Source organism: Canis lupus, chromosome 3 (genome assembly GCF_011100685.1).
Source record: "Canis lupus familiaris isolate Mischka breed German Shepherd chromosome 3, alternate assembly UU_Cfam_GSD_1.0, whole genome shotgun sequence".
Lineage (NCBI taxonomy): Eukaryota > Metazoa > Chordata > Mammalia > Carnivora > Canidae > Canis > Canis lupus.
In genome coordinates this window covers 15551336-15571461 of record NC_049224.1, presented here as the reverse complement: position 1 = coordinate 15571461, position 20126 = coordinate 15551336, and the positions used below count along the sequence as shown (strand labels likewise).

Below are 20126 nucleotides of genomic sequence, written 5' to 3'. Positions count from 1 at the left end.
TTCATTTGTTTTTAAACCTACTGTTTCTCCTTAGGAATTTCACATTTAAAAAAAAACCCTTTATAACTTAAGGGAAGTCAAAATCATATAGGGTCAGGAACTATAATAAAGATACTACCAAAAGAATAAAAACCTGTAAATATCTGCTAGTGTATCTACTTTGGAATTTTAAATTTGAAAACAGTTGCAGATGCGTTTTTTAAAAGGCGTGTAGCAAATATTTCCAATATTAAAAATATTTTTTTCCTTTAGTTACTGATATATGAACTTTCCTTAGCAAAACCCTATATAAAATATGAACATGAAACATCTAACATAAAGTTCACTATGAAAAGCTGTTTATTTAGCTGTTGAAAGGACAGATATCTTAAAACACTCATTAATTTAAAAATGAAGAGAAATATGAGACTATGCAGGACAAACATAGCTTACTTTTTAGTTTTCACATTTCTAGTGCTTTCTACATTGGTAAGATTTTAAGTTTCAATTTAGTCTAATAAGATTTTTTTCCTAAGGCATAAGTAAATATGTCATTCATTTGTTTGATCCTCTTTACTTAGACTTAAAGCTTTATAAAAACTTTACTATTTACATGGAGTAAGCATGGAGATATAAAATCAAAGCACTATAATACCCTTTTAGAGCTTTTCAAGTATTAGATATCAGATGAAGTGCTTACAATAAATCAGAAAGGCATGAAGTAGCAGGTTAATTATAGGGACTCAAATGTTTCCTTTTTCCAATTTTAATTTTGAATATAAGAATTTTGAGTAGTCTGGTATTCATAGTGAAACGTAAACTCCAATTTACAGTTAAATTCAAAGGATGAAGCAAGTATGGTTTCACTTTTTGTTACAATATTTAAATTGCTATATTTTTCTCCAATATGTAGGAAAAAAGAAAAACAATTTTGGAGTACTATCATCTAATATTTGACAGTGTTGACATTGTGATCGGCAATGAATAATTAAATTCTAACCTTCCTGACCTAAATCTGCACAATATGTGATTTTTTTGCTTTTAAAAGCATATTCTCAATTTAAAAAGTATGTTAGGTATGATACTCAGTTTACTAAAGAATTTTGTACTTTACAAATACAAATGTAGAATTTCTTTGAATAGAGAGTTCCTTAAAATATCCTATTTTAAAGATTTATTTATTTATTTTAGAAAAAGAGAGAGTACACATGCATGTGCCTGATGGTACAAGTGCAATGGGGTAAGTGGCAGAGGGAGAGGAAAAGAGAAACTTAAGTAGATTCTGTGCTGAACACAGGAATCGATTTCACGACCCTGAGATCCCGACCTTAGGGTTCAACACTTAACTGACTGTGCCACCCAGGCACCCCCAAAATTCCTATTTTAATATAAATTTATTTCATGTGGGTTTTTAAAAAACCCATCAGAGGGGGAGACTGCTTCATGGGTAAATTCATTAATTCTCACATTGGATTTTGATTTCAAATTGGATTTCAATTCTGGCTCTGACCCTTGTTGTGCAACCTTGGGCAAGTTCCTCAACGTTCCCAGTCTTTCATCTGTACAACAAGGCCAATCTATCTACCTGAAAGAGTTAAACGTTTAAGTTGTAAAAATACCTTGTTAAAACAATGTTTAATGACCAAATCTAGTAGTATCCTAAATTAATGCTCCCTTCTGAGGGGCAGTATGTGTAATAGTTATGAGCATGGACTTTGGAGCCAGAAAGCTCAGGTTTAAATTCTGGCTCCATCACTTACTAGTGATGTGTGATCTTAGTACTTAACATTTTGGTGCCTCAGTGTCCTCATCTGTAACTGAGAATAATATTAATACCTACAGCATAGTGTTATTATAAGGATTGCATGAATTACTATATATGAAGCACTTCAAACAATGCCTAGTACTTGGTAGTTGCTATGTTATATAGCTATTATTTCCAGATGTAACTTACAGATTTAGGTGAGGCAAAGGAGCAAACATCGATGGCAGAGATTGTTCCAGTGAGACTTGAAAGGTCAAGTCTATTTAGTTAGTATTAGAAGACAGCTGTCTATTTCCAGCATGGAATGAGCTGCAAAGAAGAGCCAACCAGGGGCTTGGCCAAGGAAATTCATCTGCTTTCCAGATCTTCATAAACTGTTTTCAATTTTTCAGCTTAAACTGTATTTCCAGAGCACCACATCAAAACATATTCAAAATTTAAATATAAATGATTTAGGGATTGCCTGTTATTTTAAATTTTCCACACCTTCTTTCCCCTTCATTAGTTTGGGTAATTAAGAATTGATTAAAATTGAAAGTCTGCTTGGAAGGCACAGAAAGGAATAAGCAGTAAACAGGATAGAGAATAAAAACTAAATCATCATGAACTTCACCAGAGAAATGTGGACCTGAATCCTGACAAATAAGAAAAACCAGAGGTTGTTTCAGGGATAAGAGTCACCATAGTCAGAATATTATGCCATTTATTTTGCATAGCTACTTGATGAGAGGAGAAACAAACCAAAACCCAAGGTAACAAAATAGGAGGTCTGTCTTCAAAGGAAGAAAAGATATATTTAAATGGTTCTCATCTGTAAAATGGAAATGATAATAGTACGTAGCTCATAAGGATTTGTGAGGATTAAGTGAAATAAAATATATTTATATAAAGTATATGGTAAGGATAGTGCCTGGTGCACACTAAGTATTGTTAAAGTATTATGATGAACATGAAGATGCTGTTGCTGCCTTCTGATTTGTCAGACATTCATAAATGCTAGTTCTATTTCCATTTCCATTTCCAAGACACTGCTATGAATTGCTTAGAACTGTTCTTGACCCAATCATGTCTTAGGCTCCCATGCATGGTTGACAGATTATATGATTCTATTATATAATAGCAATGACAGGGCTCTATGAGAGTGAGAGAGGGCTCTAATACAGCAATCAGGTATGAAGGTATCTGTTTTACTTGAAAATCTCTTGTAAGATCTTGGAGTAAATGCAGGTGTCATCAGATGTTAAGGTTTATAATATGCTAAAGATAGATAATATATTACTACACATTTAATATCTGGACATAATATAAACATAAATATGTCTAATATTTAGATAGATATCCTAAAAATGCAAAACTGAAAATTTAAGGATCAGCCTGTAATAGTGGTAAAAACTATTACATATTAATGACATTGGAATTAGGAATTTTTTCTGAGGTAAACTGAGCAGTAATACAACAAAGGCAATGTATAGGGGCTAGTGATCTCGTATCATTTTACAATTGTTCATGGAGCACCACTTTATTGAGAAAGTCAATAAAGTCTTTGTTGTTAGCAGACAGGCTACTAGAATTTTTTTAGAAAATCAACATTTATAATTATAGAGCATCCCTTGATGTAACTGGAAAGAAGATAGGGAATTTCTACTACAGAAGAAAGTCGAGGTGCTTTATCTTTCTGACCAGTGCCTCTCCTTTAGAAAGATAAATGTCAAGTTTTCTTTTAATCCTGATGTCTGATTAATGTAGTAAAGAAATTTGGAATAAGATGTTAGAAGTTAGATGTCAAGATTTATGGATATTAGACATCAATTAGGTATATTAGAAATTACAACACTTTTTAATCATTTGACTCTATTATAAAATTGTCACCAAAACATTAAATAGCAAATTTTATTGTATTCCTATGCTGTTTAATAAACTTCTTTATGAGAAAAATTCAAATAAGGTATGGAAAACTAAGAAGAAATCTGAATACACTAATACATATTTAAACAGGCAAATTTTTTTCCCTAGAGGATATGAGATTTAACTTGTTCAATTTAATCAGAGAAGACATAACTAGTTTAGGGGTTAGGGTTAGGTTTGGCTACTTCCCTTGAGTAGAGATTTCATTATCTTCTTAGGTGTTTTTCTTTTCTTTTCTTTTCTTTTCTTTTCTTTTCTTTTCTTTTCTTTTTCTTTTTTTTTTTTTTTAAGATTTTATTTATTTACTCATGAGACACACACACACACACACACACACACACACACACACACACACAGAGAGAGAGAGAGAGAGGCAGAGACACAGGCAGAGGGAGAAGCAGGCTCCATGCAGGGAGCCCGATGTGGGACTTGATCCTGGGTCTCCAGGATCAGGCCCTGGGCTGAAGGCGGCGCTAAACCGCTGAGCCACCCAGGCTGCCCTTAGGTGTTTTTCTTTATTCACTGACCAATTTCCATTAATGGCCCTTCCAAGTGTCCAAAATTTTGGGGCCACAGACTATACTGCCCACACGTTCAAGCATACGGATTCTAAATGTCTCTGTTTTACATCTTAAATAATCAACTTTGTTCTCTCATCCATCCCACTTTGCTCTATCTTGTGGCTCAATATGAATGCCCAGACCTTATTCTTTATCTGACTCAACAAAGCACCATCTGAGATCTACTTTTGATAATTTAATCTCTATATAAATACAAGATCAAAAACTATTTATTGAGTACATACTTATTATAGGCCCAGCCAGGTTAGCAGCATAATAGAAACCAGAGAAAATAATGAATTTGTTATTTATTCTTTGCCAATTAAGAAAAGGACCAAGATGACTTTAAGCAAAATATATTTATGAATTAAGACACTCAATAAAAGATCAAGGATGAGAATAATTAATGAAATGAAAAACTAACCATAGCTCTGGGTTTACAGGAGACCAGAGTAAAAATGCATTACAGTTTTTATTTTCTGGTGAAAAAGCATATCAATTTATTAATAGAAATAATTCTCCCCAATATTTAACTAAGATAAATTTACTTTGTGGATCTTTATTTTGGGGAAGTTAACGTCTTGGGCTAAACCCTACTTCACAAGTATCTTACTGTATAATACCCTGATTTGTTTAAATGTGCTTCCTATTTAGATTATCACCTTCTTGAAGCCAGGGATGATGTGCTTTAATCTGTTTTCCCAGTACTTCCCTCAGAGTGGGATGTTCAAATGAAAAAATGAATTAGTAACTTTAATAGTTTTCTGAACCATTTTTGTTTAGAGGGCAAAATATTCAATCCCAAGAAATAATTTCTATAAAGTCAAACGTATAAGATCCAGGTGGCTTTACTGTGACCTAAATTTATTCACTGAAAAGGTGCTGAAAACCAATAGCAAAAAATAGGAGGAGAGAGATAACTGATATATGTATAGGGGTTAAAAGTCTCCAACTCTCAGTTAAGAACATACCAGCTTAAAAGAATATCACTTTGTTTCTCTGGGTACAAAAGGTTTCACACCCATAGTGTGATCATTTCAGAGCCACGAGAACAGGAAAATGATGGCTCTTCCGATCTCATCTCCTTTATTGCCATAGAAACCTGATAACCAGTTCACCAAGGATAAGCCCTGGGTATCTAAATAACCTTGGAATGTAGTATTCTACTGTATCCCATTCTGATCTAAGCCACATAAATTGGACTTCTGCCTTGATTCATCATTTCATAATCCTTTTGATGTTTTGCCTACTCCTATATAACCTCTTTCTTTCTCAGGAAAAGATTCCATTTCTAAACCTTTAGCCAGGGCTTGAAGCCTTAAACCTTGCTTTGTTTAACCTTTTCCCAGTACTGGATCCTGTTCTTTTCCCCCGCCTTTTCCTTCCCTATAATACAGTGATGTAGGGTATGGTTGGGGAGAAGAGGTACTCTTAGAACCAGTGAGTACATTCTTTTACTCACTCATCACCCAATGTCTTAATTTTCTATTCCCTGCAACCAGATTATACCTCTTTATTTAAGCCTGAGTTCACCATGCTCTATTGAGGCTCACCTAGGGATGTTTCACCTGCTACTTGCCCCAAAGCCAATCTCTCCAGCTAAATTAGCTCCTCCTGAACCCATTCTGAACTCTAGTTATGAGGCCTTTCCCTGAATCTGACTTCTATCTTTATTCTTCTCTCAAGCTGTATTCTAACACGGATCTGGTATGCTTTGAGTCTGAGTCTACCTGGCTCCCCTGAGTTAATCAGAGTAAATAATTTAATAAGGATTGAAATCTAACTTCTAAGACAGAAGTTAAATGGTTTTGATTGCAAGATTTTTGTCCTCTAAGAGCTCTTTTCAGTTTGTGGTGTTAAATCAGAGGTGTCACCGTGGTTGGGAATCTTATTTGGGGGCGTGCTTACATTGAGTGATTATCATAATGTTATAAGTACAGTAAAAACAGCCCCTTTATTAACTGAAATGTGTTTTTCTACAATCTCCTTTACAATAGTCAACCATGCTCTCTCATTCCTGCAATAAAATACAAAATCTCTCCTTAAGATATTTTACAAAACCAATGGAAAAGAAATATTTCTTGTAGAAAGATTTATATCTAACAAATTAATATATCAATTTATCTGGGTCCTCCCTAACACGCTACTGTCCTAATTTACCAGTGGTTTCCTGGCAGTCTGTAGAATTACCAGATACAGCATCCAGTCTTGCAGCTGCACAAAGGCAGTAAGACCTGGATGCTGCCCATTTTTGTGAATTCTGAAAAAGCCTCCTCAAAAGGTTAATTCTACTGGAGTAATATGGATCATTTATTCTACAATAAACATTCTTATTAAAGATCAGTAAAGTTTTTTCCCATGTCAGCCTTTTGAGCAACCTGATCCCTGATCTTGGTGTGAATGAGGGATATAAACATTAAGAAGCACACAAGGTCCTTAGTGGAAATGAACTACCAAGAATGGAAATAATCACAAGTTACATCATACTTAATGGTGAAACAACGAATGCTTTCCCCTTAAGACCAAGAACCAAAAGATGTCAACTGTAGCTACTTCTATTCATTATTGTACTGGGCAAATTAATTAGGAAAAAAAAAAAAAAGGAGAGAGAAGAAAAGCAAAGCATCTTGATCAGAAAAGAAGTACAAATATTTTTAGTCAATATTACATGATCTTGAACATAGAAAAGCCTAAGAAATTCACACACACACACACACACACACACACACAAACCAGAACAAATAAATGAGTACAGCAAGGTTATAGAATATAAGACCAACACATGAACACTGTATTTTTACACTAACAGCGAACAATCTGAAAATGAAATTATGAAATAATTCACTTACAATAGCATCAAAAAGAATAAAATATTGAGGAATAAATTTAACAAAAGAAGTCTAAGACTTATATACTGAAAACAATAAAACATTTCTGAAAAAAAGATCTAAATAAATGGAAAGAAAGTCTATGTTCATGGAATGGAAGACGTTATGAAGATGGCCATACTCTGCAAATTGATCTACACATTTAATCCCAAAGTCCAGTTCCCTTTCTTGCAGAAATGGACAAATTCATCCTAAAATTCATACGCAAATGCAAGAGATCTAGAATAGCCAAAATAATCTTCAACAAAGACAAATCAAAGAGGAAAGAGTAGTCTTTTCAGCAAATGGTGCTGAAACAACTGGATATTTGCATTTAAAAGAATTATGTTGACTCACACTTCACACAATGTATAAAAATTAACTCAAGGGACAAAAAAACCTGAATGAATTCAACTTCATCAAAATAAACTTCTGTACTTCAAAGACATCATCAAGAAAGTGAAAAGATATCGAACTCTTACAACCCAACAATACAATGACAACATAAAAAAATGGACAAAAATTTTAAAAGACATTTCGCAAAAGAAAATACACAAATGGCCAATAAACACATGAAAAGATGTTCAAAATCATGAGTCATTAGAGAAATGCAAATAAAAACCATAATGAGATACCAGTTCGCCCCCACTAGAATAGCAAAAATAAAAAAGACAAACAGTAACAAGTGTTCATGACGTTGTAGAGAAACTGGAACTCTCATACATTGCTGGTAGGATTGTAAACATGGGGACTGATGGCTAATGGATATTGAATTCCTTCCATGATGATGAAAATGTTCTAAAATTAGACAGTGGTGATGGTTGTACTAAAAACCACTGAATTGGGCACTTTAAAAGATGAATTTTATGGTATGTGAATTATACCTCAAGAAAGCTTAATAAGTCTTATTTATATGTCAATAAATATATTAATTAATCTAAAATATTTTAAGGTAAAAAATGGAAATAAGCATAGGTAAGCTAATTATTAAATAAAAGATAATATTAAACTCATAATTGAGGATAAAATGGAAAATTTCCAAGACTTATTGTATACACTGCTACATAATATTATGAGGATACAGTTATAACTTAATTTAGTAATTTTCTTCTTTGACTGAGGAGACCATATTTTGAAAAGTCACAGAGAAATAATCTTTTCAGTGAGCCTAAGGGATGAGGACAACAATAGGGAGAAGACTGTAGGACACTAACACCAGGAACAAAAAGGGTAATACTGTCAGATGTGAAAGAACTAATTAGGCAGATTTTCCAAATCAGTCAATATTCCAATACAAAGAAGGATTAAGTTAAGTTAGTAAAAGAGTTATTGCTAATGCTCGAATTCTCTTTATAGATCAATTAACTTTGGAAATAATTTAAGCCTATTCTTGTTATTGCAATATATATTGTTTCCAAACTTGGGTAAGGGTGATGGAACAAGAACAGTTAGTTAACTTGGGCAAGGTAAGATTCAGTGATAAAAGACAAAAACAAAACTAGTAAAACAAAACTGAAGTTTTTATTTGTGAAACATACAAATATTACAGAAAAATGGAGCGTTAAGTAAAAATATTTTGTGAAAAATCTAGTAAGGAGGGAAATTCTTTCACTTGGAGTTGTGTGGGGGGGATGGCATTGGCAAAAATGAGAAAGAACACATCCTTGGGGGGCATTTGGACTCATATTTAACTACAACTGATTTAATTCCTCAAAATCAGACATTTTCTAATTTAATCTCTGAACTCTATTGTAAGGTGGATACTTTTAGAGGAGGACACACAAAAAGGATTTGATTCAAGTTATCATAACTTTTAGGTATCAGAACTAGGATTCAAACACAGGTCACCTGAGTTTGTGTTCTTCTACTATACTGGGCTTGGAGGCCAGGGGTGGAGATGTAGCAAGATGAGGCAATGGAAATAAGGAAATTAGACTAGAAGTGAAAGATTCTACTGGGAAAAAGAGAGTTGAAAAGAAATAATCAGATTATACAGAGGATCTTAAAATTACAGACAGGAGACATAATGCAGTAGACAACTGGAGCCAATGTGATTCTAGAATGGCATGGTGAAAGAGGTGTTTAAATAATATTATCTATAGTGTGGTATATGGTATTAAATTAAGAGTAAAGACAGCCAGTAGGAATTGGGTAGAAGAGTATACAATGATAGAGTTGTGAAATGATGAAATTAATAGTGAGAAGAGAGAAGAAGAAAAGACATGATGGATATTTCAGAGGAAAATAACTGACAAAAATGTGTTGGCTGATTTGACATGGGACAAAAGGAGTGGCGTAACATAAAAATGAACAGTCATTCTTTCAAACAGTGGTCCTCCTAATACTTATTAAAAATGATTTGAGTAAAAGTTAAAAAAAAAACAAATTCCAATACACAGGTAACTCCAGTGAAGTTTATTAACAAATCACAAATGTAGACATAACTCTCCTTTTCTTTTTAAAACCCTGACTTGATAGTTCATTTATTCATTTATTATTAACCACAATTTTAACCACATAGTATGTGCAAACATTTCCCCCAAATACCTACATGTTGGCATAATCATGGTTTATTATTCTTCATCTGCTGTGCTTAGATTCTGTGTTTTTATTATTATTTTTATTTTTTATTTTGCTTGGATTCTTTTTATATCCACTTTGATATGCTTCCATAGATGTGTATGGGGGGAAGGATATACTATGCCCTTTTTTTCCCCTCTCATTCAGCTTTCTGAATCCAATATCACTAAATCATGGAGAATCTCTCTCCTGAACATCTTGAATGTGTGCTTCTTCTTTACCACTCTCACTACTTCTATGTGGGTATAGCCCTTCATTGAATTTCACTTGGATTCTTGCAATTAATTCCTAAAATTAGTGTTATTAACAATTAATGTAAGGCATGAAATAAAAGTGAATAGAGGAGACCAAAATAATATAACCTCTGATTCTTTTCTTTAAGAAGCACACAGAACAGTTACCAAAACTAAATTGTCTTCCTATAAAATAACTAAAGAATTAAGATACCATTCCCCACGAGTTGTAATCATACCATACATTAACCTGCTATTTGTATCATGTAGGCAAGCAAATCAGAAATTCAAGTGATATTACAAACGGTAACTTATTTTTGCTGAATTACCAACATTTTCAAGGATTGTTAAGAAGTGTCTTCGCCTGAATTATTTTGATACTATCATGGCTCAATTTTTCTTTGCTTTATCCCTTACTTATTCTACCTCTCCTCAATTCTTGATTCTCAGTAGCGCAACTTCTAGATTTTTCCACTGATCACATTACTACCAATATCTATATACTAGTCTACAGATATACTACCAATGTCTAATTTACTTTCTTCTTTGTAGACAAAATGTAAATGATGCTTCTTTAAGGTCAGAGTTAGCTAATGCCATTGATGGTAAAAACGAATACTTTCAGTCCCACTTCATTTTTCTCTTCAGCGTAAATCCAAATCATGCTTCAGGCTATTTTTTAAAAAGACTGATCCAGAGTAGACTGAGCCTGAGTGTCCTCACACAGTTATGTCCAAAAACTAGTCCTCTATCAGCTGCTGAAGGTCAGCTTAGGCTGCCTGAAGGCTAGGGAGCCCAGCATGGAACAATGGCAGGGAAATAGCGTTCCCTTCACTCCTTAATTCACATGCAAGTGAGGTGCCAATCAAGTGCTGACAAGCATGGAGAAACCAAAATCAAAAGTGGGTAGAGATACACTTTCAAAAGGAGCAGTTTTCACACATTTTAAGTGATGTTTTTGGCGGTGGTTGTGAACATATCACTAATAATATGGAAAAGGAAATAAAAGTCATTAAGAAAAATAATTTTATATAAGCTAAGATGATTCAATATACTAATGAAATGCATTTGCTAAAACTGTTTAATGTGTTTTATAAAAAAACTCACTTGAGTAAAGAAAAAAATTGAATGCAAATTGATTTATTGAGTACTGCAAACATGGAAGGTAAGGTGAGCTGAGATTGGAAACTGGGCATTGACAAGGAAAGAGGACTTATTTACAAATAAAAGAACATTTTAAGGTTGCCTGATTTTGTCAAACTATCAGCTAGAAAGACAAGAGCAAAGCACTTTGAAATGACCAACAATGTAAGCAATGGAATCACTTCATCAAAGTGCCTAGTGAAAGAGATGATGAAAAGCTTAAAACTGTATTGTTTTTAATGACAGTTAATTTTCAACAAATGAGCTTGATTTTTAATATAAGGCAAAAGCAAGCTTCATTATTTGTAGATGTCCTTCTGAATGAATTTAGTAAATGTGTTCTGGCTATGACTACTAATTCTACCATGTATGAAACAAATTCTAAAAACAAATTTAAGACTTTGTAAATGAAGGTTTAATAACTGTAACTTTATATATTGTAACTAATTAAATACACAGAAAAGATAACATACGACAGATTACTTTAAAAAATTCATTAGCAATTCATAAAATAAAGAGCTCTTCTCTTCCTCCCTTTTGTCTTTAATGGGTGAATGCTGGAATGTGCTACCAGAGTTGTCTTAACATCTATTTTTACAAGGATCACAGAAAGTTTAGAGAATTAGAAATTTGGGTTGCTACCATATGGTGATTATAAATGCAGTGAAAAGGATTTTTTTATCATCACTTTTCTCATTATTTTAGTAAACTGTATACTGTTTTTCTGAGGTTAGACATGATCAAGTTCCAAGATTTACTACCATAAAATGAGCACTGGTTTTGAAAATAAATCTCCTAATTATAATGTATTTTTCAGGAGAAACTCAATAATTTAAAATAGGACATAATCATAAATGTTCTCAGTTTTCAAAAACAACAATTACCAAAATATGAAAGTCTTACAAATATTTTATGCTCTAAATATAAAAGTAATTTATTTTCAGATATCTATTAGCAGCACATTTATTTTAAACAATTATAGACAACTTTAATTTAATTATAAATGACAAGATATATTTTACAATATGAGAATATGACAGTAGTAGAAAAACAAACTCCAGGAATTCATACATGATACTACAAATTAGGACTGTTCCAAAAAGAAGGGGGGTAGAAAGAGATAGAAATAAAGAGAGATAGAGCAAGAGCGAGAGCGAGAGTGAGAGAGAGAGAGAGACAGAGCTTGCAAGAGTGAAGGAGGGAGGGTGTAGAGAGCCTTTACACAGGAGTAAAATTCTATGATAATTCAAAAAAAGTTTACTGAAAAGATTTAATGTCTGATGTGTATAATGTATTATTGAGACAAAATTCTAAGACGCAATTTAAGATGTTCACAATTCACTTTCTTATAAAGTTAGTATTACAATTTTGGATCCATGGGAAACAATTTCATATATTACACTAATACCGAAAAATCCTGAGGAAATGAATATTTGTCAACACTTTGAACACCATGACTTTTCCCCTAAGAATATCAGGGAGAACAGGAAAGAATATTATTCAACTTTCAGGAAAAGCAAAGGTTTAAAAATATTTCAATGTGTTCTGTTGTTTCTTTATGCTATCTTTTAAAAATCCTTTTGAAATTAAGTAGAAATACAATGGCCTTAAATGTATTAATCAAGCTTTGTCAAAAATCTATGTAAAACTCATTAGTGGTTTTTGTTGTTATTATCATTTGCTTAGAGGAATCTATTTATTGGGTCAGGAACCACTTTTTCTTCAGTTGCCACCATGGGTACGCCCCTATTACACACCCCATCAAAGTTACTTCACAAAAAGTAGCAAATATTATGAAGTCGAGATAATCGCGATTAATATTTTAAAACCTAAACAAGGTACATTACATTAAATAGACTTCTCAGTCCTGGTGTTGCCTGACAGATATGTGATGTGCCAGTGGTTATATTATATTCCTCCTCCCATGCATGCACCTCCTGCAGAGACAGCAGACTACAGAAGCTGACCCTTACTGAGACCATCTTGTCTCTCTGACAAAGCTCCTTTTTAACTTCTTACTTACTGGTTACTTCCTGTGATGGAGAAAAACTTTAGCTCAGCTTGTGATAATTTCACAGGCCCTGAGGACCCTGACCCTAATAGCCTCAAGGTCAGAAGTCAAGTCTTGTTCTGAAACATCTGTGTGCTTTATATTAAAGTGGAACAAAAGTGGAGAAATATCCACCAGTGTGTGACAAGAAGGACAGGCAAAATGGGTCTGACACACTGGTCATCTGTTACTCTGTCATCTTAACTTCATTTTAAAAACTGTCCAATATTCACTTAAATTCCAAATTTAATGTACAAAGGGCTTTTATAAACGGTCTTAAAGTAAAAAGCTAGGGATTTATGTTTTACAGTAATCTGGAATTTGGTTAGTCTTGTAGGCTTTCATACATATTTTAAGTTACTCTACAAGCCAGTGAAATTCCAAGTTTTAAGTTATTTAATGGCTTACAAAGAAAATGGTACATATATATGCTATATGTGTATATGTGTGTGTATATATATACAGATCTTTATCTGTAAGGGCTAATAGGACTATTTGAAAGACAACATTCACATACTAGTATGTTAAAGAGCTATCTCAAAATATCTATTATATATTAAAATAAATGCAGCAGAATTAAAAGTACTTGAAAATAATTTCTAAAAAGTAAAATCCACTTAATAAAAAGATTTAACTTATTTACTGATCTTAAGAGAATATAAGCATTTGTGAATTTAGGTCAGCTAAAGTATTCCTAGGTGTCACCATCAGTTTTATATCTAAATCATGTGGGTAAGCGATAAGGTATGGGGAGGCTGAAAAGGCCATGGAAATATATTTAATTTTCACAACAAAGAGAAATGCACACCAAAGGTTTGAAACGAAAGTTAGACAACTAATGCTGAGCCTGCTTTTAATGTCCATGTTAGGCTATTTGAATTTAAAATTATCAAATGTACTTTTATCATATTAATCATTTTATTATAAGCACTAGTACCTTCCGGTAACATAAGATTTATGGACATGGAGGCATAAATTCTTCATTAATGCATTTTTGATATTGATTATGCCTCATTAACCATTCATACTGGCACAAAGTGTGGTACTTGTAACACTGCATATAATACAGACAAAATTCTTAAATCTTGATACTTTTTCCTATAATGTACACAATCTTAACTCCAAAAATCTGAGTACTTTGAAATGCAAAGATTTTTATGGCCAGACAATGAATTCCACTTAGCAGATTAAGGGAAAACTTATGATGGTTTTAACACCGATTATATGAATTCTGGTCAAATATCAAGTACTGACTTGTAGAGATAAAAGTTAGTTGAAGATAAACAAAATAGTCTCCAATATTCAATAGGTCTCTTGAAATTTTAAACAGTTGACAGGTAATACATGCTTCAGTTGTGTACACAAGACACAGGAAACAGAAGTATCATCAAATGTATGAAAATACTCTATATTATAAAAATTAAGAAATAATATGTAAATAAGTAATAGGCAAAAAGCTTTCTGGTTAAGCATTGAAAAGCTCTGCCACAATAAAATAAATAAGTATATGCTTTTAAAACATTATAAAATTATTTACTCATAATATTTTGTTTTCATCCTTTATAAAAGTAATTTAAGTAATGATATCAATTAAAAGTGAGGGGGGATAAGCCTGTAAAGAGTTTGGGAATTAAAAACACAGTTAATTGTGTACTCACCAGTTCAACGAAAGCAAGTCCTCCATAGCTGTGAGCAACAAAAAACACATTCTCAGCTGCAGATTGGGCTATGAAATGGTCCCATACATAGATCGCATGTTCTTCAGGAGAACCATTTTCCTAGAAAGAAAACAAATATCATATTTTATGTACTGTATCTAGTTATCACCATAATCAAAAATTAAATTATATACTTGCTTACATAGCCTAAGAAATAAGATGGTTATAGCTCATTAAAAATAATATGAAATAATACGAAAACAAAAGAACTACCACTGAAAATTCAAATCAGAGAATAAAGTATAAAAGTATTAGTAAAATGCTGCTAAGCTTAATTGCTATCATAATCTTCAGAAACAAAATATTCAAAACAACCATATTTTGAGGGGAAACTGCATTCTGGCATATCCGATATATTAAAATATACATGTATATAGCAGAAAATTACAGTGGTCTTATGACAGAAGAGTGTAACACTGAAAAATTCAGTTACATTTTTACATTTATATCTGAAAATATTTCTATTATATGTAAATCTAAATTATTTGATTTCTAAAATTTTAAGTATCTCCATAAGCTGAGAATAAGCAGAAAATTACTAACAAATATTCTCTAAATTATTTAAAAATATACTTTTTTGTAGAACTGTTTTCCATACACATTTTACTTCTAGAACTGGGAGAAATATAAACATATAAACTTAGGGGCTTCTATATTTCTATTAACTTGCTAAACCCTAATAAATGTATGCATATTGCTTTAATTCCAAAGGTTCTATAATAATTTCATTTTGTTGTGTTTATTTAGATAGTTGACACATATTATGGTCAAAGTTTAAACTTGGATAATGTGGGGGAAAAAAATCCCCAAAGAGCTAAATAATATTGATCAAAAAACAAACATACAAAATATAGCAGATCATGAAAACATTTTTGTATGAGTATTTCTTCAAAGCTTTAACATCAAGCAGTAATTCCCTAAAATGTCATGGTATTAAGACAATGAAGACAATTTATTCACATTTCCCATCTTAGAAATTTTATATCATCATATAAAATAGGGGAGCATGAGTTCCCTTGCCTCCTAGACGCAGTGTTCCCCTAATGTCCAGCTCTGTGCAAAATTTCTCTTCAAAGCTCCAAACCCATATATCCTAGTGCTTGACAGTCATTTACTTTTGGATGTCCCACAGATACTTCAAACTCAACCAGTTCAACAGTGCACTAGAAATTTTCTCTACAGGGATGCCTGGGTGGCTCAGCGGTTGAGCATCTGCCTTTGACTCAGGTCGTGATCCTGGGGTCCTGGGATTGAGTTCCGCATCGGGCTCCCTGTGAAGAGCCTGCTTCTCCCTCTGCCTGTGTCTCTGCCTCTCTCTGTGTGTCTCTCATGAATAAGCAAAATCTTTTTTTTAAAAAAAAAAAAGAAAGAAAGAAATTTCCTCTACAAACCTGTGTCACTGTCTTTGCTCCCTATCTCCAGGCAAACTGAGCATCTCTTATTTGCCTCTCAAATTACACATATGATCAATCGTTAAAATCCCGCTGATTTTGTCCCCAACTATATCCTAAATTCATCCACTTTTCTCTTTTCTCATTTTCCCTGGCTTAGCTCACACCATTATCATTTCACAAGTAGATGACTGCGATGGTTTCTTCAGGATTGCCTATTTAAATGTTCTAATCTGTTGGGAGAAGGAACTTCTAAAAATGCAAATATGAACATGTTGCCATGTTACTCACCTCCTGCTTATTAGATGCTTCAAAGCTGATTCATTGCCCTCAGGATCAAGTTTAAACTCAGTATGACATTTAAGACTTTCATAATCTGGCTTCTACCTTCAACTGCATCTCTTATCACTACTCTGCAATAGAAGATGACCCAAAAGACATCTTTTTACTCCAGTAGGAGACCACAGAGAACACTCTCTGTGTTTTAATTGCAGGGAACAACTTCTAGTAACCTAACTGTGCCAAACTTTCTTTTTTCTGCATGATTTCCTTTGTTTAGAAAGTGACTCCTTTGATCTGTCCTCACTTCACCCACCATCTTCATCTGCATAACTCATTCTGGTTTTTTAAACTCAAATGAGACATCATCTTCCATCAAAAAGTCTTCCCTATCACCCCCAAGGCTGGGTAATGTCCAACAACATCTTATGCATGCTCCCATTACTGCACTGAATAATTTGTATTGTAATTGCTGGTTAGATTATCAAAGTCTTGAGGCCAAGAGCTCTGTCTTACTCATTAAATCTTATTGTAATAATAATGAAAATACAACATTTATCTTCAGGATGATTGCTTACAACCTTGTAGTCATATACTAAAATACAAATATGCTTTGAAAGATAACGACTGGTAACATACATATGAAAATACCCACAGTTAAAGTATATATAATAAGTAAAAGAATGATCATTGGAAAGAAATCCATGTAGGGCATTTTTGGTTTTAATAGAATTTAGCTTTCATTAGTTTAAAAAGTAGGAAATGGTTATCATATACATCAGCATAGTAGTTAACTCTAAAGAAGAGAGACGGAGTTGTGAATAGAAAATAGACTTCTAGTAACTGGCACCGTTGCATTTCTTGATTGGAGTTACAGAGATGTATTGTTTATAGTTATAATTAAACAGACTAATACAAACTTAGCACTTTTCTGTACATGTATGTAGAGTGACCACAGAATTTACTATACAAACCTCTGAGAGTGAAGAAAAGTACTATTAGTTATTGTATGAGAAGAACAGGTCTAAATTGGGACTATACAGAGAAAACACACACATCTGGTCACCCTAATTATATCCTACAATGAAAGAAATGTAAAAACAAAATAAGAAGAAGGCTAACAGAAGTTCCACCTGCTGAAAGTTGACAGAACTAACAATCTTACATAACTGTGGTAGATCTAAACATCCTTCTTTATACATCCTTCTTCTTCTTCTTCTTCTAAGAACATCCTTCTTTATACAGAGAAAATAAAAACCCATAGGAGATTACTCTGTTCCCATTAGGCTTTGTGGTAGAAGTGGAGGGGTAAAGATGGTAAAAAGTAAGCCAAGATTCTGGCTTTTAATGTGTTTGCAATTTCATAAGAGTCTTGACACGTAAAGATATAAGAGACAGTAGTGAGGAGTATCACTCTCTCTAATCTTGGCAGACTGTCCTGATACCCAGTTCAATAGGCCTGTAATAAATCCATATGATCTGACCTCAGTGAGGTCCTTCATACTTTCTTCTCACAGTTATCAACTCTTCTTTTACACTGTTAAGACCCTATCTGCCCCATCCTTTCCATTCCCACCTCAGTTTGGATGCTCTTATAAGATTCCTAACTATTCACATTTCTTGTAGTTTTCCCTTTACTGTGTTGCCAGATCAATCTTTCTGAAGTCTGGCCCTGATCAACCACTCTCCAGCCCTAAAAAGTCATTTACTGAAATGGTCCCCATTGCCTACAAAATAAGTGGAACTCTTAGCCAACATTTTCTCTAAACTCACCTTTCAAGCCATCCTTCTCACTATTTCCAGGGACCTTATTTATGCTCCAGGAAAATCTGGATTACACATTAATACAGATGGTGACCAACTTAACAATGGGTTGACTTAATGATTTTTTGACATAATGATTTATGCTGGGTAAAAATCTGCATCAGGAGAAACTGTACTCCGAATTTTGCATTTTGATATTTTTCTCAGATAGCAATCTATGTACAATACTCTCTCATGATGCTGGGTGGGGGCAGTGAGCCATAGCTCTGTCAGCCACATACTCATTAGGGTAAACAACCAATACATTCAACAACCATTCTGTACCTATACAACCTTTTTGTTTTTCACTGTCAGTACAGTATTCAATAAATTACATGAGACATTCAACACTTTATTATAAAATAGGCTTTGTGTTACATGATTTTGCCCAAGTGTAAGTTAATGTGAGTGTTCTGAGCATGTTTAAAGTAGGCAAGGCTAAGGTACGATGTTCTGTAGGTTAGGTGCACTAAATGCATTTTTGATTTACAACATTTTCAACTTACAATATGGTTTATTGAGATGTAACCCCATTGTATGTCAAGGAAGAGCTGTAGTCTGAAAACCCTAAATAAAACTCTACCATGAAATTCAGTCTGAGATCTCATGGTGCAGCTTAGATTAGGCAAAACTTAAAAGCAGAGAACACATCCAAGGGAGCAGTTCAGTAATTCATATATGAAGTGATAAAGACTATAATACTACTCAGGGTGATAGAGTGAATGGAGAAGAAGGGATGGAATGAGTCACTACCAGGAAGAATCAGCAAAACTTTGTGACTCATAGGATATGAGGGAAACTGCCAACGAGGCCCAAAGAACACATCTAGGACTAAAGGAGAGCCAAGAACCAACAGTTCTTTCCACCATTCACAAATAAGACTACTGTTTTCAGAGATTAGTATCATAGCTGAGTCTTTCCCTCAACAGTCTATGGAGTTGTTAAGAATGGGCTGTCAGCAGTAGGAAAAAGAAAGCTCAGATATCCATGTACCCCAAGTGCTTAAACATTTTTAGCCTGATTTTAAGGTTATCAAATTACTATAGTTTTATATTTTAAAACCAAAAAAAATAAATAAATAAATAAATAAAACCAAATGTTCCAAAAATTGAGATGCAATTGAAAAAATGTCTATAATACTCAGATAAGGGGCCATCTACAGTCACAACGAAATAATGTAAGATTATTTTGGGCCACACTAGTCATCTCTTGATTTAAAAACATATAGGGCCGCACCAGCCATACCTTTTTAGTGGGAGCCTTGTAGCAGTTCCTGTAGCAGATCACACAGCCCTCCAGGAGTTACTGTCTTTGGACAATGGAACATTAGTTTGGGAGTGCAGGATTCAGACTCACCTTGGGCAGATGCAAGAGTTATCCTGCCTTAAAAGCCTTACACCACACAGAAGCTAATAACCTCTTGCAACAACTCCAAAGGCATGGCTTCCAGGATACCTGCCTACAAGGGACACACCCAATTACAAGAGTTACTACCCTCAGGGAAGATCAAAGCTTTGGTATTTATAACCTATTTTAATTTCTTATAATCCAGAAGCAGTTTACCAACCAGGGGTCATTTTCTACCATAGGCAATGTTCCCTGGCAACTATGCACATAGAGTGAGTGCTGTATTATGCTTCCCCGAATCCCCTTTAGTTATATAGTACTCACTTCCTGAGTTGCTGCAAGTGTTGGCAGCTGATAGCTTTAGCTGAGGCACTCTCTAGGAACTGCTCTCAGCCAAAGAAAGTTATCTAGCCTAAAGTTACAATACCATCTCTGAGGTAATTTACATTGCATAATGGGTCAAAATGATGTGGATCTGAAAAGGCTCTATCTCTTGCCTCAAGGCA

The 20126-nt window shown here is 33.6% G+C and overlaps 1 protein-coding gene across 11 annotated transcripts in view; it reads right to left on the bottom strand.

Moving 5' to 3' along the window:
* FAM172A (family with sequence similarity 172 member A) overlaps window positions 1-20126 on the bottom strand; it is a 425633-nt gene that overhangs the window by 180422 nt on the left and 225085 nt on the right. For all 11 annotated transcript variants that reach the window (XM_038532335.1, XM_038532336.1, XM_038532328.1 and 8 more), the window contains one exon: window positions 14741-14860. In XM_038532335.1, the coding sequence (XP_038388263.1) occupies window positions 14741-14860 (120 nt within the window). The remainder of the gene's footprint in view (window positions 1-14740; window positions 14861-20126) is intronic.